At 32.1% G+C, this 26,709-nt stretch overlaps 3 protein-coding genes across 3 annotated transcripts; 2 read left to right on the plus strand and 1 right to left on the minus strand.

Annotated features, from left to right (window-relative positions):
* The first annotated feature begins 3,451 nt into the window (after positions 1 to 3,451).
* LOC101490591 (tubulin-folding cofactor D) lies at positions 3,452 to 16,508 on the plus strand. The gene is made up of 17 exons (XM_004497098.4): positions 3,452 to 3,803; positions 3,901 to 4,448; positions 5,182 to 5,284; positions 6,904 to 7,080; positions 7,799 to 7,984; positions 9,436 to 9,552; positions 10,101 to 10,205; positions 10,409 to 10,579; positions 10,683 to 10,898; positions 11,738 to 11,936; positions 13,014 to 13,219; positions 13,341 to 13,565; positions 13,648 to 14,223; positions 14,304 to 14,573; positions 15,351 to 15,395; positions 15,756 to 15,941; positions 16,110 to 16,508. The coding sequence occupies exons 1-17, from the start codon at positions 3,615 to 3,617 to the stop codon at positions 16,398 to 16,400; spliced, it is 3,810 nt and encodes a 1,269-aa protein (XP_004497155.1). The 5' UTR covers positions 3,452 to 3,614; the 3' UTR covers positions 16,401 to 16,508.
* Positions 16,509 to 18,018: 1,510 nt separating this feature from the next.
* LOC101490916 (uncharacterized) lies at positions 18,019 to 19,338 on the plus strand. The gene has a single exon (XM_004497099.4). The coding sequence runs from the start codon at positions 18,275 to 18,277 to the stop codon at positions 19,199 to 19,201; it is 927 nt and encodes a 308-aa protein (XP_004497156.1). The 5' UTR covers positions 18,019 to 18,274; the 3' UTR covers positions 19,202 to 19,338.
* Positions 19,339 to 20,217: 879 nt separating this feature from the next.
* Positions 20,218 to 24,894, minus strand: LOC101491233 (ACT domain-containing protein ACR12). The gene is made up of 10 exons (XM_004497100.4): positions 24,654 to 24,894; positions 23,309 to 23,363; positions 22,557 to 22,679; positions 22,342 to 22,436; positions 21,926 to 22,010; positions 21,676 to 21,735; positions 21,135 to 21,190; positions 20,843 to 20,948; positions 20,686 to 20,754; positions 20,218 to 20,480 (listed from the first exon to the last, which is right to left on the minus strand). Exons 1-10 carry the CDS (start codon positions 24,794 to 24,796, stop codon positions 20,418 to 20,420), a joined length of 855 nt encoding a protein of 284 aa, XP_004497157.1. The 5' UTR covers positions 24,797 to 24,894; the 3' UTR covers positions 20,218 to 20,417.
* Between the last annotated feature and the right edge of the window lie 1,815 nt (positions 24,895 to 26,709).

Consider the following 26,709-nt stretch of genomic DNA (forward strand, 5'->3'; position numbering starts at 1 on the left):
CACACTAACGAATATATGAATTGGTTCACGCATCACACTAAATTATACATATCTGTGGAAAGATACATGCGCGATCCACGTTTGCAACCTTCAACATATCCTGATGTTCACTCTATGCCTCAATCAATCCCACAACAAAATATCATGCACCAAACACCGTCTTTCTCATCACCACAACATTTTCATGAAGCTGCAGATATACCGACTCAATACTACGTTCCTTCAGTGCCAGTGCCAACAATACCCTCTCCCATTAATCCGACCGAGAGCGGAATTTTCTATAATTTGTTTGGTACTCATTGCACAACTCCTGAGTCGGCTTTTGCGGCTTTTGATTCTATGTATAATGTCGAAACTCAAAATTATACGGAAGCAGGTGGTAGTGGTTCTAATCCACAAACAGATTACAACGAGGATCAACCACAACAACCTCAAGTTGTTCAGAGAGCTAGACGAGTTCGACGACCGCGTAGATGTGGAACTGGAGGTCATTTAGATGACAATAATTAATTTTCTTTGATGTAATTTTTTATTTGTAGTATTTTTTCTTTTTTTTAATGTATATTTCTTTTAATTTAATGTAATTTTATTTTATTGTATTAATAGAATTTTCTTTTTATTATTATTATTGTTTTTTTATTATAATAATTATTAAAAGTTATATAATAATATTAAATTAATTATTTTAATTATTTATAACAATAATTTGTATTTTTTAATGTTATAATTATTTTTAAAATATTTAATAATAATAAATATAATATATCTAATAATAAATAACAAAATTCAACAATAAAAGAATATATAATATTAAAATAAAAGTATTTTTATTTTATTAAATAATAAAAGTATTTTTATTTTATTATTATTATTAAAATTATTATTATTATTATTTTTATTATTATACTAATTATTAATATACCCATTATTATTATTAAATATGATAAATATATTATTTTATCCACCAAAAATTCAAAAAAAAAAAAATTCCCAAGTGGGAGGTCGCATCCCCAGGATGCGACCATCTGTTGCAGTTAAAAAAAAATTCTTTCAAGAGGTCGCAGCCCCAGGATGCGACTTGCTTCTGGGGCAAAAAAGTAGGCAGATTGGTATATTCATTTCAAAGTAGGGTAGATTGGTATTAAAAAACAAAAAAAGGGGATATTATAATCAAAAACCCTTTTTTTTATTCCATAATAAATTAAATTTTATTTTATTAGGTTAAACAAATGAAAAAAGGTAAGAAAATTTTAAAGATAAAATAAATAAATAAATACATATTTTTTAATTTAATTGTTATACACAATAAATGTAAAAAAAAAATGTATATTACTAATACATCATAATCATTTACGACAATAATTTTAAAACTAAATATCCTAAATGATTTAAATATGTAATTAATTAATTGCTCACTGATTGGATAAAAACATTTTTCACGTTTTTTAAAAAGTAAAGTGGCCTCCTGAAAAATCAAAATTTTTAGTTTAGGCCTAATTTTCTTTAACTTAATAAAAATGTCTCACATATTATTATTCTAAAAATTAAAACAAATAAAATTTTATATAAATTTAATATTATCTCAATAAATATTAAATCAAACTTTAATTATTATTCATGATAAAAAAAATATTATACGATATTAATTTAATAAATAATATATAATATAAATGTTAACTCAAACATGTGAATTAAGTTTAGCTGAAATTTTTATTGAATCGCATAAGATTTATAGATAAATTACTAAAATTGAAAATATTGATACTTTATACACATTTGATTGAGAGATTTATTGGTAGAAAAAAAATATTGTTAAACTTATTGATATAGATTTTACTAAAGATTAATTTTTAAAACACTTTTTTTTTATACTTTCTATTTAGATAAAATATTTTATTTTTGTTGTAAATTATTTAATGATATTATGTACAAGTAAAGTGACTAATAAAAGTGGTAGAGATTGAAGAAATATAAATTGAGAAATCACAAGAGATATGTAGTAAACATATAAACTTTATTTTTTTTTCTTCAACTAAAAGATAGAAAATTCTAGATAAGTTTTTATGTTGCTGTAAAACAGTTAAAATATCTTATTTTATTTTAAAAAAAATTTAGAGAAAATTAATTTGAAAATGTCGTGATTTCAGCAAAAGAAAATTATATGATTATTAAATAAAATATTAATAATTTATTTATTAACTTTGAAAAGACAATGATAATTTCGCTTTAGGTCTCATAATATGCTGGGTCGGTCTTGAGATAATCAATCTTCTACGCCAACATTTGTGAGTGATTTTTTCTTTGTATAAAATATCATTAGCGTGCAACGTAAAAATAATTTATTGAACTGAATATAATTATAATAGATGATAATATTTTCTCTTAAGAGTTTTAACTTAGGGTATTTTAGTGTTAAGTTTAAATCCAATTTTTTAATTAAGTTGGAAAAAATATGAATAATTTCATCTAAACTTTTAATCCCTTTAAATTTCAAGTTATGCTATCCACAGATTTGTTAAATTTTCTTATAAATACTTAATATAATTATAATTCTCCTTGAAATTTACGAGAGTGTGGCTTCTCCAATTTATTTTTCCTCCATAAAAACAGATACTAAAGAAACATAATTGTAGCTTAAATTTTAAAATCTTCATGTGTTTTAATTTAGTAAAAATAAAGTCATTTTCAATTTTAATGTAGCTTTTATTATATTTTTTCAATTGTACAGTTCAATTATTATTGCATTAATTTCTTCTAAAATATTGATTATAGTAAAAAATAGACATATAGTTATCATAAAACAACAACAACACCAATAATAAAAATGTAATTTAATAAAATAAATATTTTATTTTATTTTGTTATATTAATTTTTTAATACAATACTCACGGTAATGCTGAAAGAATAAAATAATTTTAGTCAACTATGAAAGCAATCAAACAATTACCATTTAAAAAAACTCTATTATTTTGGAATTTCGACAAAGTGCAAAAATGTATAGTTGAGATATAATACTATGTAAAATTAATGAGATGAATATTGTGTTAGAATCGTTGAATTACATATTAACAACTGAGATTTATCAACACGATAAATTGTATGAATGTGCAACTAAGTGAATCCGAATCATAAAATGGAATATAATGTCCATAGGAGTGCACAATTTAATGGATTGAATTGAGTATTTGCTATTTATTATTTTAGTACTTATTTGATGAATTGAATCAGTATTTAGTATTTTAAAGATTTAGTTAATTTAAAATGAAAAATTAATAAAATAGATAAATTAATCATTGATATTATAATCATTAATTTAATAATTAACGATTTATATTACTTGCTTTGTTATTCAAACTACATTGCTCGCCGTTGATTTTTATTGTATAGTTAAAATAATGATTTTCAAAAGTTTCCACCAAAAAAGCATATAATTGTTTTAAAATTTCAAATTTGTACACCGGATCCATAAACGGGAAAAATATATGAAATTTGATTATTACTGAACATTTCTTAATTTGATAATTTAAATGATACGAGGGTTTTAAATAGGATAAACGATATCAGCAATAGTAGTGTTTTAGCAGAGAAGTGTGTAAGAAGTTGGTGGCAGAAAATGGAAGAATCGAAAGAAGAAACAGTTCTAGCGACGATGAATCTGGAAGACGACGAGTTTGATACCAAGGAAAGTGTTCTTCAAAAGTATTTCCTTCAAGAATGGAACCTCGTCAAATCATTCCTCGACGACACCGTTTCCAATTCCCGTGTCTCCGATCCTTCTTCCGCTCACAAAATCAGATCCATTGTAAGTATTCTACTTTCTTTCATTTTCACATTAAGAATTTCGTGCGGTTTTCGTTCACATTCGTGAATAACGACTTTCGTTGACATTGTTCTTGCAGATGGATAAGTATCAAGAGCAAGGTCAACTTCTAGAACCTTACCTCGAAAGCATAATTCCACCAATGATGAACATTATTCGTTCAAGAACAATCGAACTCGGTGTAATTTCAGATGAAATTCTCGAAATAATAAATCCAATCTGCATAATTGTTTATTCAGTAGTTACAGTTTGCGGTTACAAATCAGTGATTAGGTTTTTTCCTCATCAAGTTTCTGATCTGGAACTTGCGGTTTCTCTACTTGAAAAGTGTCACCACACGAATTCGGTTTCGTCACTGAGAGAAGAAAGCACCGGTGAAATGGAAACTAAATGCGTGATATTGCTGTGGCTTTATATACTTGTTTTGGTTCCTTTTGATATATCTAGTGTTGATACTAGCATTGCAAGCAGTGATAATTTAACTGAGTTTGAGCTTGTACCTCTTGTGTTGAAGATAATAGGGTTTTGTAAGGATTATCTTTCAGCTGCTGGGCCTATGCGTACTATGGCTGGACTTGTGCTCTCAAGGCTACTTACTCGTCCAGATATGCCAAAAGCCTTTATGAGGTTTATTCAATTGCCTTTATAGCTTATTTAGAAGTTATTTGGAAAAGTTTATTTGGATTTATATGTAGTATAAGCACAAAGTGCTTGGAAGAGCTTATTAAAGTAACTTACGACATGTCCATAAGCTATTTACATCTTATTTTAGTAAGCTCTCCAAGATAGCTTATTGGAAAAGTTCATATGGAGTTTATGTAGATTGTAGAGTTCATTTCCATTCCCTCTTTGATCCTAGAAAGAGCTTATACATAGCTTTAATATGATACGACAATTGCTTAATTAAGATGTTCATTCAAACACCCTCTTAGCTATGAAGTATTGACACAAACACTGACACCGAACATGACATGACATGCACACACTGCTAATAATTTGAGAACATGGAAGCGATTGCACGTAACCACATTTGTTAGATACTGGTATTTAAGGAAAGTTTCGTAACAATGAAAGCTTTGCTTAAATCATTAATTCATTATTTAGTTTTTTTTTGCTCATGTTGACGAATATAAGAAAAAAAATTGTTGACTATCTTGATATGTCTATGTTTTACAGCACAAGTTCGCAAATCACAACAGTTCTGTGTTAACGTGTTATCACTCTCAGGCATGTTGAGGCTTGTATTCATGCCTGCATTTGTGTTGTATAGAAGCTATTGTTTCACTAATCATCATGTTAAAATCTGAGAACTGAATCACCTTACCGTTGCTGCATAAACTGACTTTTCTAATTGCTTCAGCTTTGTCACGTGGACACATGAGGTCATGTCTTCTGCAACTGAAGATTTACTCCAGCATTTCCAATTACTTGGTGTCATTAATGCACTGGCTGCTATTTTCAAGGTTTGTTTTAACTTTCATGTATACCATCCAGTGCAAGTGTTTTTCACCATTATTTATGTTAGAATTTCTTCAAAATTTTGTTGAGGGAGAGAATGATGATATGTATGACAGATAAGGATAATTCTATTATTTTAGGGATCATCTATTATTGTTTAATTATTGTGTTACTTTATTTCTATGAATCTTGTTAGCAATCGTATTTATTGGCCTTAATTTCAATTTTGAGTTTTAGGGTCTCCTAAATATTACTGCTGTTTGAATCGAAGCTTCCGGAGGTTGTTCGGAGAAGTTTAGGCCTTATCATGCCTGATTGCTTGCCAAGAAATTTCTGTTTGGCTTATTATCGTTTCAGCTGTCTAATTGAGCTATCTTTCTATAGATACTCATCTGTTTGACTTATATACCTCATCCCTTAGTTATTTTCCAGCCATGCGTCGCGGTGCGAGATACTCATCTGTTTGACTTATATACCTATCTTTCTATAGTGGTGCGTCGTGGCCAACCCCAAAAGTGGGATAGCAGGTTCTGGGATAGGCAGGATGACTGTTATTTTTTGGACAAATTACACGAATAATACTATATAAACCTATATTTAATGCAAAATTAACAAATGAATCAAATTCTAAAACATTCATAATTAGTAATAAAAATCCACAAGTCTTACTCTTAGCCAAAACATACATTGAAATACCAACAAAAGTCAAATGAATGTTAAAACAGAGTAATAAAATAACTAAATATTAAAACTCAAATGAATGTTCTAGCATAGGAATAAAAAGTAAACATCATATTCGTCAGCATATTCTTCTTCCTCTTCTTTTTAGGTGAAAGTAGAAACAACAAAACATAGAAGAATTAATAGCGGGATCTCGCTGGAAAACATTGAGATTAACTACGCCGGGATAGCGGGATATCACTGGGGTCTTGTACGCTGTTGCGGATCACGCCGTCGCGGTTAGGCACTGCACCGCACGGGATCTCGCCGGGAAACGTTGGGATTAACTACCTAAATATCTTCTTAGCTTCTTTTTTATTTAACGTATTCATTTGTAACAACCTTTAAGATTAGTAAAATTTAGCTTGAGTGGGAGTATTGGAATATCAGCTAAATATTTTTGGAGATAATGATGCATAGTAGATTAGGTTAATTATGTTATTTTAGTGATAATTTGTTACCTTATGTTTTGGGGTTTTATTTGTCAGGAACGTTATCTTATTTTTAATGCTTTTGTGTTATCTTTATGAAGCTATTTTACCTTTTTTAATTAACAAGGATTGGGAGTCTATTATGAGTGTAAATAATACTATTGGGTTAGTATTTTATTTTGACTTGATAATGTATCAAGTCAATGTTATACTATTCTGAATTATTTTTTCTCTTTTCTTTTCTCCTTCTTCACTTAAACCCAATAATGTTACAAATTGATAATATATTTTTCATGCAAATTGATATGCCATCATCATGATTCAAATTGATTGAACACTCCAGTTAGCTTGTGGAGGAGACAAGCCATCATGTTTAGCTTTGTTTTCAAGTATTTAATCAGAGCAGTCATAACTAAAAACTGTCTTCGTTGCCTTTAACGATTCTAATTGTTATAACCTAAATCTATAAGCAGGTAGGCAGTCGAAATCTCTTGCATGATGTAATTCCTGTCGTTTGGAATGACACTTCAATGTTGTACAAGTCCTCAAATGCAGCTCGAAGTCCATTGCTCCGCAAATATCTGATGAAGTTCACCCAAAGGATTGGGCTTACTTCCCTTCCTCATCGTTTACCCTCATGGCGTTATACGGTTAGATTTTATCTAATTCCAGTTTGATGGAATCTTATATCTTATGTTTGAAGACACTTTTTTTTCTGCCTACTTGCAAGTACAATTATACATATTTTGTTTATTTGTACTTTGAGCTGGCAGTTAAATCACAGGAACTAATTAACTAAAGTTATATGCATTATCCAGAAATGCATGTTGTGCCAACAAAATAACTAGTGCTTTTACCGTTAGTCAAGACAAGAACTTGATGTAGAATTTGAAACAAAACTTGGTGGATGAAATTGGAGCAATTGTTGATAATGGAAATATGAAGAGGTTAACTCATAGATCCCTTGGGCAATTTGACCATGGTACTATGTGGGATAATTGGTCCTCTTAAAAATTTGATATACAATTAAACAAAAGTATTTTATCATGTTACACACCCGAGTCAACTAGTTGAACCAAACTTCAGACTTAAACTTTGAATTTAGTTGTTTGAGCCCTTGATAAAAGCTAACTGTATCAACCACATAAATTTATACTCCAGTGTTTGGTTCTCATTAGTATTACTTTTTTTTTTATATATAAATTCTCATCAGTGTTACTAAAAAAGAGCAACAAATATAATAGTATTATAGCTTACTTTTAGGAGGACAGTTGTATATTAGTTGTTGTTGACTAATTATAAACAACTGTAGAAGCTTAATATCTGCCACCATTTTCTTCCCTTGACGATTCTATGCATATCATGCAGGGAAGAACTGTCAAACTAAATGTTTCTTTGAATACATCCAGTAAACCTAATCAGTCCAATTTGGGTGTGAACGACAATTACTCCAACTCAATTGAAATTACAGATGACGTAGAAGATGAGGATATGGATGTTCCAGAAAATGTTGAAGAGATCATTGAGACATTGCTATCTGGTTTGAGGGATATGGTATGTCTAAAGGGTGAGATTATTATAATGAATTATGTGTTTCACTTAGTACTAAGTTGCTCAGGAGTCTAAGTCCATGTCAATGATGATACATCTGAAAGGGAATGGATGGCTTGATATCTCTGTAAATAGTTTGTATAAAGGAGTCATGTAAGCTATTGAAAGCTGTAATTACTCTGCTGAAAGATGTTTATTTGTTATATGAACTTGCATTAGATGTGAAATAATGCTGATATGTGCGATGCAACTGGTCCTACAAACCGGCTTGGTTAAGCATTGTTGCATATAAGGACTTAAATGTTAGTCAGCTTTGACATGTTAGAGTTACTCAAATAGATAAGTCTATCCAATAACAAATGTCTGCTCCTGATTTGGTTGTGTTGTAGAGCTTTATATTGTATTATTGCCGGACCCTGTATTTATGCTGGTTTCCTTAGATCCTGAAACATGCCTTTTGTGATTTGTTTTTGTAGATTGTAATGTTGGATGAAATAGCACTACTCTATCAAAATTATTCTAGGGATCTTAACTATATGATTTATTCAGATGAGTTGTTCTCTGACGTAGTACTAGAGCACTGTTGACATAGTTTGAACCTTATAATTCTCTGACAGAGTCCTGCAATATGACTATCTTTCAGTTTATAATTAATTATTTTGTTTCAATACAACTTACAAATAGTTATCTGCATGTTCTTTGTATATTTCCAAAACCTGACCACCTTTCACACAAAGATAGTACTGGAGTTGTATAAGTGTTGTCAAATATTGGCCATGGTGGATTGCGGTGGTGGATTTTTTAACAACTGCGGCGGCCAATTTGTGAAGGATGGCAGCACCATGGTGGGTTTGGAGGATTCAAATAACAGATTTTCGGCTTTCTGCCATCCGCAATCGATGGCAGTGAGTTGTAACATCCACAGTTTATCTCCTGTTTGACAGCCTCATTGTTAGTCAATTACTCTACAATTAGACTCCCAACTAACAGTAAGATATCATATAAATTCAATCCCTCAATTAATCACCCTTTTGTTAAGTATTAATACATCCTTGATTTACACCTCATTCTTTACTAGTTTTTCTATACTGTAGATCACCTGAGTGCAAGGAGGGCTTGTAGGGAATTTGATTAAGTGAACTGTCAAATGTGCTGATGACAGATGACAGATAAACCATTGCTTGTGATAAACCGTTGTTTAAACATCCTTGATTTACACCTTATTCTTTACTAGTTTTTCTATACTGTAGATCACCTGAATGCAAGGAGGGCTTGTAGGGAATTTGATTAAGTGAACTATCAAATGTGCTGATGGCAGATAAACCATTGCTTATGATAAACCGTTGTTTAAACATCTCATGAATTCATTAAGAGCTACTTAAGCTGATTATGTTTTCTTCATCTGTTATAGTTTTTCTTTCTATTACTAAATAAATGTTGGCATTGGATTGTAGGATACTGTTGTCCGTTGGTCTGCAGCGAAAGGTATTGGTCGCATAACTTCACATTTGACATCTTCCCTCTCTGAGGAGGTTTTATCCTCTGTTTTGGAGCTGTTTTCACCTGGTGAGGTATGATACTATTGTTTGTACAAGTTTCCGACCTTCATAATTTACTAATTAAATTCATATTCACTTAGGTATGATGCTTTTGTTTATACATGTTCCTGACCATCATAATTTACTAATTAAATTCACATTCACCTAGGTTTATACAACTTACAAGTATTGCAGAAGTTTTACTATGTTAACTAGTTGTCTGATGGGACTGAAAAAACAATGACTCTCCTATCTGGAAGGTATATTCCAGAAGAGGGTGTAGGATGTAGCATGTGGAAGCTATGTAGGCAGTTGTGTAGTTATTCAGTTACGTAGCAGTTAGGTATTCCTAATAAATGATGTAAGCAAGGATTAGTTAATAGGAAGAAAAAGTACGAGCATTTGGTAGTTTGGACACAATTTATTCTTTGTAGGAGTTTCATAAAGCATCCTTGCTGATTTTCTGATTTTCTGGAAAATTGTGTTTGAGTTCATCACAACAAGCACTAATTAAACATCAAATTTATTCAGTATCATTGTCCAGTTCCAGTGTCATAGCTCAAATTTAATACTTTTTTCAGGGCGATGGTTCATGGCATGGAGGCTGCTTAGCTTTGGCTGAGCTTGCTCGTAGAGGCTTGCTCTTACCTGCTAGTCTTCCCAAAGTTGTTCCCGTTGTTGTGAAGGTGCTATATAGTATTTACAAACAACTATATCTATAAGTTTATAAATGTAGGATTCCGGGCTTCAAAATGTTTGGCTTTTTATTTATTTGTTCAAAGTATTTTATTTATTTTGAAACCTACACCTGAAACTAGGGACAACTTCGACATCTTTTGAGAGATAAATGCTAGGTGACAGTGGAAATAATAAGCATATTTTTTATCAGGCACTACATTACGATGTTCGGAGAGGTCCGCACAGTGTAGGGTCTCATGTACGTGATGCTGCTGCATATGTATGCTGGGCATTTGGACGGGCATATTATCACACAGATATGAGGAACATCTTAGAGGAGCTTGCTCCACACCTCTTAACAGTGGCATGCTATGACCGTGAGGTCCTTATATATTTTATGCCCTTCTCATGACATGATTTGCTTCAGAATGATTCACTCCTTGTAAATAGAATGGCTAACTGACCTGTGAGGCTGTGATAATTAGGTTAACTGCAGAAGAGCAGCAGCAGCTGCTTTTCAGGAGAATGTTGGAAGACAAGGGAATTATCCTCATGGCATTGACATTGTGAATACTGCAGATTATTTTTCACTTTCTTCTCGAGCAAACTCTTATCTTCATGTTGCCGACTCCATCGCTCAATATGAAGGATACCTTATTCCATTTGTGAGTGATCTGCTGGACAGAAAAATTTGTCACTGGGTATGCTCCAATTAAATCTCTCTCTCTCTCTCTCTCTCTCTCTCTCTCTCTCTCACTCTTGCTAATTCTACTGCTAACATAGTGACTCTAATTGCCCTTGCATTATGAATTTGTGGTACTTTCTAAATGAAGGTCATATGCCACTCTGGCCTGATTTGTGTACGCTGAATAGATAGAAGCTTTTGTAAGGATTGTTGAGGTTATAGGTTGGGTCCTTTAGATATAAAGAGTGGAAACAGACTACACAAAATAATAAAATTATATTTATATTGGGTGCTGTTACAAAATGCAAAACACTAATCCTTGTTTACACTAATACTAGACTTCTAATCCTTATTAAATAAAGAATTAAACCACGAGACATAAGGAAATATGGATACTAATATGAAAGTTAATCTAAGATACTCTACAATGTTTTATGAAGGAAAAAAACAGAATGCTCTCATTGAACCAGCTTCGATTTTTTTTGCTAAAGCTAGCCAGCTTCGATTAATCTCACTTGAGCTCCTTTGCAAGACTTTGCTCATTTCCAAATGACACACCACATCATCAAAACTTTCCTGACAATGGCCTGCAACAGTTCACTGGTAACAGAGGAGGCTCATTTTGTGATGGTTTAACGTTCTAAGTTTGATTATTTTCATCTTTTTGTTACTTTATAATTTTACTATTCCTAGTCATTTTGTATATATTTTTGGCATATTCATTTTGTATATATTTTTGGCATATCTTTGTGCAAATTCTGGTATTTGCTGACAGTTTCTTGTTATTTTTGTTGCTTCCTCCTGATATTCAATTTTCTTGATATGTTTTAAGTGACTTCGAAATTACATCTTCAGGATAAAAGCTTGCGAGAACTTGCTGCAGAGGCCCTCTCTTTTCTTGTAAAATACGACCCTCAGTATTTTGCGAGTGCTGTCATGGATAAGTTAATCCCTTGTACTCTTTCATCTGATTTGTGCATGCGTCATGGTTCAACATTGGCAACTGGGGAACTTGTTTTTGCTTTACATCAATGCAATTATGTTCTTCCCTCAGGTTGCTATTTCACAACTTTTGATTATGCTATTTCCTGCTAGTAATGGAAGTGAAATAAATTTATTCTATAAAAACAGAAACAAAAATGAAAAGGAGGCATTTGTTATTGAATTTCATTTTCTCTATGTTGATGTATTTCTGTTATACAAGCCTTGCATGCCTAGTCTATATTTTAATCTTGTGTACTGAAATCGAAGAGGTGATTTCCAAGTGGTGCAGCCTTTTACAGTTTCACATTCACATGTCGGTGTGAAACTTAATTGTTTCTTCAGCTGCTGGAACTTCAAACAATTTTTGAAAACCCACATTAGATACATACAAAAATAATATTGTTTGGCCAGACTGGTTCTGTTTTGATAATTGTCTATATTGTGCCTGTGTTATAGGACTATTGAACTGTTGGCTAGGCTTTCACTTATATACACTTGGAACCTTAGTCTTATTTTATGCATATAAGTACACAAACTATTCAGGATAGTGACACCAATATTTTCATTTTATCTCCCCCCCTCCTCCCATAGTTCTTAGCATTTGTCAAGCACTAATGCTGCTGATTTCCCATCTGAATTTGAAGTGCATGCATGACTTCAGAGCTATGCAAATTTATTTCAGAACCATTAGCTGGTTTAGTTTTCTTTTGTTGTCCAACTAAGTATTGAAGGAGAATATTATTTATCCCAATTTTCAAACAAAAAATACTTTTTTGGAAAAACCTGCTAATGCTGGAATAATATTTGACTTCATTCCTTAACATGAGAAGCAAAAGAATAAAAGTCTTGGGCTGATAGATGGCCTAGTGATTGAGGATCAATAATCCATATACAGAAATTTTCAGGCATGTGTATCTTACCAACTAATGATCACAGTAAAATGTATCTGCATTGAAGTTAATTAGTTTCAAAATATTTAGGATGTTAGCTGAACTTAGACATTTGAAAATGTCAATGACAGATATTTTTAGGCATGTGTATCTTACCAACTAATGATCACAGTAAAATGTATCTTTATTGAAGTTAATTAGTTTCAAAATATTTAGGATGTTAGCTGAACTTAGACATTTGAAAATGTCAATGACAGATAATCAGAAAACTCTTGCAAGTGTTGTTCCTGCTATTGAGAAAGCACGGCTTTATCGTGGAAAGGGAGGAGAAATAATGCGTGCATCTGTTTCTCGTTTTATTGAATGCATCTCCATATTTAAAGTGGCATTACCAGAAAAGATAAAGAAAAGCTTACTCGATACTCTAAATGAGAATTTGAGGCATCCTAATTCTCAAATACAGGTTCTGTTCTATCCCTTCGACACTGGCTATTTGTATCATTATTTAATTTTGGTCAATGTCATTTGCGAATGCTATTTTCATTGGCCATTATATATTTGACAAGCCCTCTTTTGATGTACAGAATGCTGCTGTTAAAGGCCTGAAACATTTCTTTCGTGCATACTTACTAGATTCAGATGATAAAAGTACAAGTGATTTGACAGCGAAGTACCTCAATATGTTGACTGATCCAAATGTAGCTGTAAGGAGAGGATCTGCATTGGCAATAGGAGTTTTCCCATATGAGTTATTGGCCAGTCAATGGAGAAATGTGATTTTGAAGCTTTGTGGCTGTTGTAAAATTGAGGTACTTTACACAGTTGCAAATGCTACATCTATACTATCTCAGGTTCGATCATTGTGTTACCCAAATGCTTTTCTATGCGCAGGAAAACCCTGAAGAAAGGGATGCTGAATCACGAGTAAATGCTGTCAAAGGGCTTGTATCAGTATGTGAAACATTAGTTAGTGGAAGAGAGAATTCTGCTACCTCTTTCACAGAGAAAGATTTTTCTCTGTTTATTCTTATAAAGAATGAGGTGATGTCGAGTTTATTTAAAGCTCTTGATGACTACTCTGTTGATAAAAGAGGTGATGTAGGTTCTTGGGTTCGTGAGGCTGCATTAGATGGCCTTGAAAAATGTACATATATGCTCTGTAAGATAGACAATTCAGGTTGCTTGTCTGGAAAATCAGATGGAAATGAAATTGAACCTATAGTGCAGCCTTTGACTGACAATATGCTCACAAGCAATGCAGAGCTTTTATTATTCGATGAAAATCTTGCTACCAACTTAATTGGAGGAATTTGTAAGCAAGCTGTAGAGAAGATGGATAAGTTGAGAGAAGCAGCAGCAAATGTTCTCTACAGAATTTTGTACAATCAGATTATTTATATTTCATATATACCTTTCCGAGAAAAGTTAGAAGAAATCATTCCGAAGGAAGCAGATGCAAAATGGGCTGTGAGTTTATAGATGTTTCATCTTTATTTGAGGTGGATAGTATAGACTTTTTATTGAGAGAAAATACTATTTTATTGCAGGTTCCTTCTTACACTTACCAACGCTTCGTACAGCTACTTCAATTTGGTTGTTATAGCAGATATGTGCTCTCAGGTTTAGTCATATCTATTGGTGGTTTGCAAGATTCTTTGAAGAGGGTGTCACTCTTGGCACTGTTAGAGTATCTAGAAGGGGTTGAATCTAAAGTCCCTAATACAAGAACGTCCAGGGAGTATATGCTATCAGTTGACATCATGTGGGTTCTCCAACAATACAGGAAATGTGACAGAGTCATAGTGCCCACTTTAAAGGTATTACCTTTCCTATGCAGTGCTTTATTATTCTTGATTTGGTTAACTGAACATTCAAAAGATTTGGTTCTATATGATACCTTTTTTTGGGAAATGGTGTGTGGGGTTGGAAAAAATCATGTATGCAAAAGAGGCGCTCTTTAGAAGCTTAAAATCAACACCCCCAACGTGCAAATCCCTTGGTTGAACTTCTACGGCCATTCATAACTCCCTTGGGCCACTGTCAACCTCTTCTGTGACTCACCCATCAACCAGTTTTTGTTGCTGAACAGACCAAGCATCTGACCAAATCACTGGCTCTTCAGTCTAACTGACTACTCCAGTCTAGTTTTGACAAATATGCCACTACTAAGTGTCTCAAAACCTAGAAGCTTCAAGCTGCAAGTGACTTCCCAAGAAAAATAGTTTCATGTACCTTAGGAAGTTAGGATATAACCTAAAGATTTCCTCTATTGGCCTTATGATTTGCTATATTCACTTGACTACAAAGTATTACTGATCCATGGGTTGTTGTTGAAGCCTTGAAGGATCTGCATCCTAAAAATGCCTCGTCATTTTTTATGTTTCGAGCATAGAGAATCATGGTCAGCGCTTTCCTTAACAACAATCATTAATTTTTTCAACATAAAATGTTAGCTTATTTTCTTCATGTTGTATATTTAATACTTGTTCCATGCCTCTTCTGTTGTGAAATATAAATCTTTACATGTAATTAAATTTGCACCGACTATTATATGGAACTCTCTCATATACTTACGAACTTGTGTTGTATTCCAGACCATTGAGAGTCTGCTCAGCAAAAAGATATTCCTTACTATGGAGGTTAGTCCTGCTTTTTTTGTTTACTTTTCATCTTTCCTGTTAGTAGGTTGTCTAGTACTCCTTTTCTTCATGTCAATTTTTGCATTAGTTTGGTGGTCAAGTAGCGGAGTTCTGATGAGATCAGTGTATAAGTGCTAGTATGATCGCTCCTAAAAGCTAACACGATATAATTGTATACTATATATATATATTCGTTACAATAATATATAAAAAATATGAAAATGTACCAAATAAATAAAACCTTGTATATTGTTTCGGCAAGTTATAAAGGGAATATATAGGATATCTATTTATTGATTTTCTTTTATATGCTTACAAGACTTCCGTGAGAACACATTTGATTATAAGTTGTAATTGCAGGCTCATAGTCCAACTTTTTGTGCTGCTGTTTTGGATTCTCTGGCAATAGAATTAAAGGCATCGACAGACTTCTCCAAGTTGTATGCTGGTATTGCAATACTTGGTTATATAGCTTCAGTACCGGAACCAATCAATATGAGGGCCTTTTCTCAACTTCTTACTTTTCTTGGCCATCGGTACCCTAAGGTAATTCTCAAATATTCATTAGCATGTGGTTTACGATTTGGCTTATTGTTTTTAGCTTAAAAGCAATAACTTACGAAGCAAATAGGATCTTGTTTACAATTTACTCTTTTTGCTTGCTTTGTGGCTTCTCATACTTCAGTTTACTTTATTTTCTCTCCTGTGAACCAGATTCGAAAAGCCTCAGCTGAACATGTGTACCTTGTCCTACTGCAAAATGGGAATCTTGTAGCTGAAGACAAGATTGAGAAAGCACTTGAAATTATTTCTGAGACTTGCTGGGATGGCGACATGTATTTATCAAAACATCAAAGATTAGAATTGTTTGAGTTGGTTGGTTTGAAGGTGAAAATACTTGGCAAGTATAGTGATGGAACATCAAGGAAAACCAGCAGTAAGAAGCCTACAGACTTAGATGAAAATGCATCATATTCCTCATTAGTTGAGTCATCTGGGTTTTGATTTTTGTTAGTGCGATCCTAGATTTAGCGTGTGAGTGAATTGTTGATTAACGTGATTTTTATTTAGCACAAACACGATCTTTATTTAGTAGAACGATTTTCGCGTACATCTATCAATTTTCAGTCATACTCGTGTTTCATAAATAAAATACAGCAAGAATGTAAAGGCCTGTCGGATTAGAAAATTTATTAGATGGATCCTAAGTGGAAGACAGTTCAACAGTTTTCCATGCTGTAAAAAACACCTAATAAATAATAATACTAAATTTTCTTTTTATGAAGAATTTCTACTCCTCGTATGAATACGGCTTACTTACATTACATCCCTGTGAAACTTCTAAGAAATTTCGAAGTAAATTGTTAACTACCGTGTTTCTATTTTTTGTCTTAATAGGAAATGCAAAAATAAAATAGATCTACGGCTTAGTAATTATCTTGTTTTACCTACTGCATAAAATTGAAAAAAATAATTTACATATGCAACAATACACTACTTCACACTATATGCGTTTATTTACCCCTAACCCTAAATAAAGTTGGGTTGGACAACTATCAAAATGGAAGGGTGGAATTTAACCCCTCCTATAGTGCGTGATTTACTGTATCACGATTCATTAATGTTACCTTCCTCTGTTAGACTTTTATTTTGTCTTTTCTTCTTTTGCTTTTTTAGTGGACCGAAAAAGATAAATATGCAACAGTATAGTTAATGTGATATGTTTGTTCATCGCTATATGGCTTCCCTATAACAACTATGAACACTATTATATTTTAAAAAGCTTTATAATCTAATGGTTTTTAATCTAACGGCTGTTGTACGGAATATAAGACTACCCCAATTCTAAATCAATTCCTCAAGGGTTTTATAGGAAACTGTGATTTAAATATATGCTACCTCTTCAAATTTTAGGTCAAATACAATTTTGTCTATTACTTGTAACCTCTCCAAATTCTTTTAATGTTTTACATATTAATGATAATTCATGAGAACAGTATGTTGATGATAAATAGATCAAATTGTCAAGTTTAAATTGTGAAAAACAATATGTAATGTAGTTAAGATTCAAAATAGTCTAATAGAAATCAAACTTCAACAAAATAATTTTTTTTAACAAAGTAATATAAGTCGTGATTAGATTAAATGTGGTGTTTCACAGTTCTTATGTTCTAGTTTAACTGACAAATATTAGGATGAACGTCTCACATCACAATTATGTGAGTTAATTATAATAAAATTTACTATCTTTTCTAAGACAAAAAAGGAAAATATAATATTTCACAACAAAAAATATTGTGATTTTCGATTCCCAATATTAGAATACACCCTATATCATACACATAGATTTATTGCCAATGAAACCTCTATGTATCGTACAATTCTAGTGCATATATGTATGTACATTGGCCTGAAATTTCCTTAAGGAAAAAGCACCTTGTGAACTCAACTTTGGTGCATTGTTTCTTAGCGTAACATGCCAAACCTTCTACCTTATGATACACGCACCACAACAACTTTTTCCCTTGTGGAAGGAGGTTTCATGTTTTGTCCCTTGTGGTCTCTCATATACGGACACTTGTATTCTATAAAAATACCAAATCTACCTTAATCTCATATCAACCAACTTCATCCCCATTATTTATAATTATATTCCCTAATTTCCCTCCCAATATCTAGACACGCAAAGAGCTAGCTCTATAAAACATCTTATTTGGATTTTGGAATGATAAAGCTCTTTGTGACAACAAAGTTTATCACTATTCACTACCATATTAATTCCCTTTAGAGTTTGCTTATTATTGTCATTGGTGAACAAGGACATTGGCTAGCTAAATTAATATTATTTTGTGTTGTGTTTACCTAATAGGCTAGGCAATATGGAGGGACATGAAATTTTGGGGTTTGGTTTCTTTGTAATTGGTTTATGGCACCTCTTCAACCACATCAAACTCCACTTTGTTTGTTCCTCTTCAAAACCCAACACATCAACACTATGGTTTCCAACCAAAATAAGCAAATACATGGAACTTCATTTCATCATGGCAAGTTGCATAATCTTCATAGCCATGGAACTCTTCATTACTCCACTTCATCACCAACCATTTGACCCTAAAGATGGAACAATTCCCTCCAACCATCTCCACAACTTCGAACATTCCTCCATGGCCTTATCTTTCTTAACCTATGCAACATTTGCCATATTTCTTGATAGAAAAAAATCCACTAGTACTACTAAAACTAAAAAAAATGAACTTACCCATTTGCTAGCATCTATAGCATTTGCACAACAATTTCTTCTTATCCATCTTCATTCAAGAGATCACATGGGTATAGAAGGACAATACCATTATTTATTGCAAGTTTTGATTTTTATTTGTTTGGTTATGACCCTTATGGGAATTGGATTTCCAAAAAGCTTTTTGGTTTGTTTTGTGCGTTCTATTAGCATAATCTTCCAAGGTTTGTGGCTTATGTTCATGGGGTTTATGCTATTTACACCTGGTTATGCTCCAAAAGGTTGTTTCATGAAACTTGAGGAGGATCAATTTGTGGTTAGGTGTAGTGATGAAAAGGCTCTTCATCGTGCTATTTCATTGGTGAATATTCAATTCAGCTGGTTCTTGATTGGAGTCACTGTTTTTGCTGTTTCATTATACTTGATTATGGCTACAAGATATCATGAAAAAGTGGAATATGTTTCATTGATGAAGGTAGAACATTATTGTGAAGAAGATGGGTTAAAAAATTTCGATGTTGAGTCTCAATGCCAAAAGATCACTACAAGCATGCAAGACCAAATTTGAAGAACTTTGAGAAATTAATAAATGTCTTACTTGTGACACACACAAACAAAAAACAAAACAAATGTATTGCTTAAATTATATATTTCTTGTTGTAGAAGGAAAAAAAATTAAAACAAATAGTGTTTAATTATTTGCCACATTACGGTATTATTCCGAGCATACTTGATTATTATTATCGCAAGCATGTCGATTATAACTTACAAGCATGTATATATTCATCATTAAAATTTTAGAAGGAATAACCCTAATAAAACTCATGAACATATTTTGACTTAGCGTAATTTAACTGACACAAAGTTTGTCCTCTCTCTCTTTTTTTTTTGGTTGAAAGGTTTGCCCTCTCTTCCTGTAATCGAATTTGGCATTTTTTTCATTTATATTTATCATTGCAATGACTTGAAACATTTCTCTAACCGAAAAATTTGAGTTAACAAAATTTCCATCTACCAAAAGATATGGTTCTAACTATGGGGAAAAAAGGATTTTGTTGATTATGAAGTAAATTTTCGTAACAAAAAGTATAAAGTAAAAGTCATAATAACCTAGGAGTAAATGAGGCAAATTCTTTTCACCCAAAAAAATTGAGGCAAATTCAAATGTTTCATTTTTCACTTTCACATCTGACTGAGTTACAGTACAGAACCTATTTCAACTATGTTTCTTTTATGAAAACATCTGACAAAATTATTAAATTAATTTTGTAAAACTAACTTGATAGAAATTGAGCTTGATGAAGTGTAGTCGTCTAAGTTTATTTATTTGAAGCAAGTTTAATTAAAACTTGGCATCAAATTTTAAATTTAATACAAAAGCTACCTTTAAACAGATCAAGAAAAACTGAAATTTGGTGTTATAATCAAATTATCTCAAATGGTGCACGGATCATCTACGGCCGCGACAGAGCGAAAGAACTTGTAGAGCCGTTTTCACTGTGTGGCAGCTATAGAGGATCAAAGTCCACTAAAATGCCATTGTTTAATCAAGATAAAAATCAATTTTAAGATTCTCCACCACAATTCAAACACAGACGGATACATTCATTCCAACAAGTGTTCATTCCATAATATGGTAGCAGTAAAGCTGCCAGATTTTAAAGTGAGATGTATGCCTCACAGGTGATAATAATATTGAGCTCACTGACACTCTGGTACAAGAACCCTTACATTTGAATTTGATTTGATTTGATTTGCTTATCATACAAGTAAAGGTGGTATCCTCAGTAACTATCAATATCTGTTTCTGGCATCCGGAGGTAGTAACGCAGACAGTTCACCAAAACCTGAGATTCTTGTGCAAAAAATGAGTGTCCAATAGACAACAAGCTAACTTAATTATTTCTAAATTAAGTTATTGAAAAATGTACAATTCCAAAATTATTTCTATCCCATCATTTATCTAAGAAAACTATTAACACCTACAGTCTCTGATCAAACCAACATATTATGGGCCTTAAAGTCTACATTTCATTTCAACACAATGGTTACCTGAGACATTGATCTGTTTAATGCAGCCCCACCATAACTGACATGAAATGTATCCTTAGCAATCAAACCCTGCAGAGAGACAAAATGGGTAAAGTTACTTTGAGTAATGGCAACCGAGAGACAGAGATGGACAGAGACAGGAAAGTGAGGAAGATACTTCTGTATCAATCTCAGCCGACTCAACATCAATGTTCACATCTGCAATGACTTTGATGATTTCAACTAGCAATCCTGGCCTATCTGCTGTCTCGATGTACAGCAAGCTGAAAAATATTGAAGTCAAAAGCATTAGATTATATGACATCAAGCACCTTTTGCATATTGGGTTGCTAATTATGCAAATTCTTTGGGGTCTAAACAATTTCGTTAATAGACAGCTTAAAAATTGTACTCAAAGTAAAATATAGAGGAAATAAACAATTATGTCAACATATTATAAAGCTGCAAACCTCCTCTTGGGCCCATCTTCCTTAACTTGAATATGGGTTGGAATTTCATTACCAAGCTGCACAAAACAATAATAATAAAGTAGATGTTTGCGAGACTAAGACTAAATTACAGAATGCAATATCTGGTAGAACCAAGAATTTTTTGGGGGGGTTTATTAACATATGCTCTTCTAACACAAAGTTAAGGAGTCAAAACATTGAACAGTTAAAGTGTTCAATATTTGAAAATCTTAAAGCATTTAATAGTTTTTATTTCAGTAATTAATACACAGTAATAAAGCTAATTTGACTCCTTTACATGTGCCTTGGGACTAGCATCTGTTAACAAAAACTTATTTTTTTCAAACTTACAAAGTTTAAGGCCTAAAAATTCATTCAAGCACACAATTTTGGACTGCCAATAATTTAGGAAATGATTTTTGCAATCTTAATGGTTGAAAGAAAGAAAAAAACCTAATGCAGAAGTCTCTCTAAAAAGAGCAACGTACACTGTATGTAGGATATAAAAAATGCAAGGAAAAACTAGAAGAGTATTATTCACCTTCTTTTCTGGAGCCTTAATGCCAAACACTTCACCCATGGCTAATTGTTCACTGGACTCCTGGACAAATTATATAATACGTGAGCAGAAAAAACTGAAAAAGAAGAGCAAGCTAAAAAGTATATTGACTAAAAGTAACAAAGAAAACTTGTGCTTATAAAAATTGATAATTACAAGGAAGCTTCTCATGTAAAATAACCATATAAGAAATTCAGAGAAAATTATTTATGTAGTAATATAGCATACTTACAGGGTGATACTGCAACAGATTGTTAATAATGGTAAGTCGAATTCTCTCTAACATATCAGGATCTTCGACTTTTCGCCCAGTGTCTCTAACAATATATCAATCAAACAAAATATGTGAATACTAAATATATTAATGAAGCAGTAAAAACATAGAAGACGATGAATGATAAGCAACATCATTATTCCTTCATGTGTTCAACAAGCTCAAATAAATAATTATCAAAGAGAAAGATGTAGAACCAATATACAACCATATTTCTTAAAATTTAAGATTAACATTGCAACCGGAAAAAATACGTCTACTTAGAACAAGAGATACGAGAAGAAAAGAGAATTATGCAAACAGAGTAATAAAAAATACGTTTTCTTTAAGTACAACATTGAGTCCAAATTTTGCAACTAACAAACAAGACTTACGATTGTGTAATAAAAAATTTTGTTTGCTTCACCAGTCCCTCCGTGGAGACAGTTCCCTTTGAAACATCCAATCCCAAATCTTTTAATGCTTTCATCTGTCTTGATATTAACAAGAAAAATCAATCATTAATAATCAATACTACTTATAAAATCATCTAGACAGAGAAAGCAAGCTCAGGTATAATCAAACCCTAAGCTGCCAATAGCCACATCACCGTGTCAAGAAGAGCTCCAAGGCGATCACCAAAGCTAAGCTGCACAATTGTTGCTTCAGAATCTGAATCTTGATCTATTAGAACTATTGGCATCGGAACACTATCAAGATTTTTACTGGATTTCTGCAATAAAATCTAACCAATCAGATGTGGCAAAAATATTGTACAAAAAAGCATGGCATACCCATCTACAAAACCCAGACAGTACATGTAAGGAATAGTTAACAAAAGCTCAGGTTTTTTACAAAAAAACTTGTCAGTTGTAACAGCTACTAACTTACACCAGCACAAACTCAGACACACACATACACAGAATGACTATAATGCAACATTCACTTGTAAAATACACAGGAGTTACATGTGTGATGGTATCAGCAGTAGTGCTGTAATGTAAAGCAATAGGACATCTAGTCAAGAAAATAGTATTAATCTGTACTTGACAACTTTCCAGAAAAAAAAAAAAAAGTGAAATATGAAATACTGCAGATTTACATATCATATTCTCTTTGACATAAAAAGTTTATGAGACAAGTCATGATAATCTTTTACTGGCTAAATGTCCACTGAATCAAAGCTATTTAGTCTCAAACTGACCCCCACCCCACTAGTGTAGTCCCCCATTTATCAAAATTTTGCAATTTATAGCTAAGAACAAAGCCTCTAAACCCACATAATATATCCTTGTTTGTTATCAACTTCAAATAAAAAGTAGTAGTCATGAATGATATGGGGGAAAGAAGCTCATCACTGACCAATGAATCTGAATCGACTGCATTGAAGTCATAAGCAGAAGCATATATAATATTCCTGCACAACATTTCAATTAGTAGTAAGGACGAGAGATATAGATACCTCGTAGCAACTCTACAAAAGAATATTAAAGTTCCAATGGTGTTCACAAACAACTGGAATTAATATAATATAAATCTGCTCAATGACAGTGTCTGAGCCAGGTTTCTAGGTTTGAAGGTGATGAGGAAGGTAAAAATCAGAATAAGAGAAGACAGGGTTCAAACTGTAAACTATTAAAAACTCAACAAACCTGCAGCACCATACATGGGATCGAGGACCTAAAACCCAACAATAGTAAAAGCATACAAGACTCCAGAGTACCAAGAATGACTAAGGGGTAAAAAGTAAAAACAAACACAAAAACTGAATAACCAGCTGAATGCCAAATAGCCTATCCACAGTGAGGGTGGTAAATAGAAGTTTCAAGCCTAAAAATTTAAAAGGAGAAGATAAATTTGAGCCATGACCCATAGCCACCCTTCCCCTCCATCCCTGGAAACTGGTATGCAGTAGAATTAATAACTTCAACTCAAGCAAACAAAACCACCATTTTTTAGTATATTCCAATTACATGAAACTGTGATTTTGAAACTTCAGGCAACCAATCGTGATTTTAAACTCTGCAAGTGAATTTTAAGAAGGGGGACTAACAAATTGGTGGGTGGAAGAAGTTGACAAGCAAATTCTTCCAAGACGTCATAGAGCAACCAAGAAAAATAGACACGATAATCAACGGGAAAGACAAGAAATAACTGAGAACATAAATGATGAAGCTGTGCAAATTTAATCTCATTGACAAGACACTTGGAAATAAACTTGTAACTTAGCTTTCTCGGAGCATTTTGACTGTTTTTACACACACACAAAAATGAAGGATCAATTCAAACATCCAGAAACATAGACTCACAACTAAATACTGGTTCCATAAGAAACAGTTTATATTCAAATTTGTGTTCCCCTTAGAACCATATTAAATGGAATATTATGAAGTTGTGATAAAAATAAAACTCATTTAAAAATAAAATAAAATTGAAAAAAGTTATGAATACTACTAGATAGTTTTCTTGTAATGGATTTGAAGATAGTGAGTAATACTGTGATCCTATTAGATCCCTAGTAGTGAAGTCAACATCACTTACATTTGAACACTATCATTTCCGTTTTTATCCTCTATCCTAACAATACTGAAATAGCAAAAGAATCAAAGAAAACACCGTTGCAATCTGCTCCAATAAATAGTTAAAAATAAAAAATAAAAAACTAAAAAAAGAAAAGAGACAAGTGTAGCGAAGAGAATTGTCTCACTTGTTTGATGCGGAGGAGGAGGAGGATCGGAAGTGGAAGAAAGAGTTGGAGGAAAGAGATGGTAGATAAATGGAGAGCGGATCGGAAACTCTACAACCATGAACGGTTAAGGAAGGAGCGAGAAAAGCATTGGTGAAAGCCATGGCGGATGAAATTATGATGATGATGATAGTGGAACCGTGGAAGTTGATAAAATTATTATGATTATTTCCTCTCTCTTTTTCCTTTCCCTTTTTGGTATTTTCTGCCCTTTAACTTCTAACTCTTTCTCTACTAAAAATAATTTCATATTTTAAATTATTTTCGGATTTTTATTTTCAAATATGTTATAACCAACGTACACAAACTTTGTAACTATTATTACTAGTGAGTAACCCGTGCGTCGCACGGATACAAATTACTATATTGATAAATATATTGTTATAATAAAGTTATATAATATAAAAATTTGAATTAACATTGACATTCAAGACATAATTTTATTGACATTGACATTAAAGACATAATATGAATTTTATCATCAATTCAATTCCATACAAAAAATAACTTACAATAAACAAATATAACCGTAAAAAGAATGTCGTATACATGTTTACAAATTATTGAAAATTTCTTTGTACACAACATTTTTGGTGTCGGTACATAGTTTTCCTTCTTCATCTAAAATAACAATCTTCAATCCTTCCCTAGACTTTACTCGTGAAATAGCCACATAGAATTGACCATGAGTAAATACAGGTCGCTTTAAATACAAACCAACTTGAGAAAGAGATTGACCCTGACTCTTATTTATGGTCATTGCAAAACACAACGACAATGGAAATTGTCTTCTCTGGAATTTAAATGGGAAAGCTGGATCAGATGGAACCAAATTCATCCTTGGTATATAAATCTTATCACCGATGTTTTTTCCCGTGATCACAGTTGCTCCAATAATATTTGTACACAATTCATTTATGAGCAACCTTGTTCCATTACATAGTCCATTAGCTTGATCAATGTTCCTCACGTAGTCGTGGTGTATTGTATTTTATTTTTAATTTTTTAATTGGCCATAAATTTTTTAATTAAATTAATTTGAAGGGGTAGTTGATAAAGTAGTGTTTAAACAACACTTACCTTCAAAAAACTGTCGTAGTCGTGGTGTATTGTATTTTATTTTTAATTTTTTAATTGGCCATAAATTTTTTAATTAAATTAATTTGAAGGGGTAGTTGATAAAGTAGTGTTTAAACAACACTTACCTTCAAAAAACTGTCGTAGTCGTGGTGTATTGTATTTTATTTTTAATTTTTTAATTGGCCATAAATTTTTTAATTAAATTAATTTGAAGGGGTAGTTGATAAAGTAGTGTTTAAACAACACTTACCTTCAAAAAACTGTCGTAGTCGTGGTGTATTGTATTTTATTTTTAATTTTTTAATTGGCCATAAATTTTTTAATTAAATTAATTTGAAGGGGTAGTTGATAAAGTAGTGTTTAAACAACACTTACCTTCAAAAAACTGTCGTAGTCGTGGTGTATTGTATTTTATTTTTAATTTTTTAATTGGCCATAAATTTTTTAATTAAATTAATTTGAAGGGGTAGTTGATAAAGTAGTGTTTAAACAACACTTACCTTCAAAAAACTGTCGTAGTCGTGGTGTATTGTATTTTATTTTTAATTTTTTAATTGGCCATAAATTTTTTAATTAAATTAATTTGAAGGGGTAGTTGATAAAGTAGTGTTTAAACAACACTTACCTTCAAAAAACTGTCGTAGTCGTGGTGTATTGTATTTTATTTTTAATTTTTTAATTGGCCATAAATTTTTTAATTAAATTAATTTGAAGGGGTAGTTGATAAAGTAGTGTTTAAACAACACTTACCTTCAAAAAACTGTCGTAGTCGTGGTGTATTGTATTTTATTTTTAATTTTTTAATTGGCCATAAATTTTTTAATTAAATTAATTTGAAGGGGTAGTTGATAAAGTAGTGTTTAAACAACACTTACCTTCAAAAAACTGTCGTAGTCGTGGTGTATTGTATTTTATTTTTAATTTTTTAATTGGCCAT

The sequence above is a fragment of the Cicer arietinum genome, chromosome 4, assembly GCF_000331145.2.
Source record: "Cicer arietinum cultivar CDC Frontier isolate Library 1 chromosome 4, Cicar.CDCFrontier_v2.0, whole genome shotgun sequence".
Classification (NCBI taxonomy): domain Eukaryota; kingdom Viridiplantae; phylum Streptophyta; class Magnoliopsida; order Fabales; family Fabaceae; genus Cicer; species Cicer arietinum.

What these genes read in the sequence shown, in the direction of transcription:
- LOC101490591 (XM_004497098.4), top strand. Translation starts at nt 3,615, where the DNA reads ATGGAAGAATCGAAAGAAGAAACAGTTCTAGCGACGATGAATCTGGAA. An exon ending in TATCTGGTTTGAGGGATATG is followed by an intron (nt 7,985 to 9,435) that starts GTATGTCTAAAG and finishes ATTGGATTGTAG; the next exon opens with GATACTGTTGTCCGTTGGTC. An exon ending in AGATATTCCTTACTATGGAG is followed by an intron (nt 15,396 to 15,755) that starts GTTAGTCCTGCT and finishes TTGTAATTGCAG; the next exon opens with GCTCATAGTCCAACTTTTTG.
- LOC101490916 (XM_004497099.4), top strand. Translation starts at nt 18,275, where the DNA reads ATGGAGGGACATGAAATTTTGGGGTTTGGTTTCTTTGTAATTGGTTTA.
- LOC101491233 (XM_004497100.4), bottom strand. Translation starts at nt 24,796, where the DNA reads ATGGCTTTCACCAATGCTTTTCTCGCTCCTTCCTTAACCGTTCATGGT. An exon ending in CAGTCGATTCAGATTCATTG is followed by an intron (nt 22,680 to 23,308) that starts GTCAGTGATGAG and finishes ATTTTATTGCAG; the next exon opens with AAATCCAGTAAAAATCTTGA. An exon ending in TTAAGGCTCCAGAAAAGAAG is followed by an intron (nt 21,191 to 21,675) that starts GTGAATAATACT and finishes TGTTTTGTGCAG; the next exon opens with CTTGGTAATGAAATTCCAAC.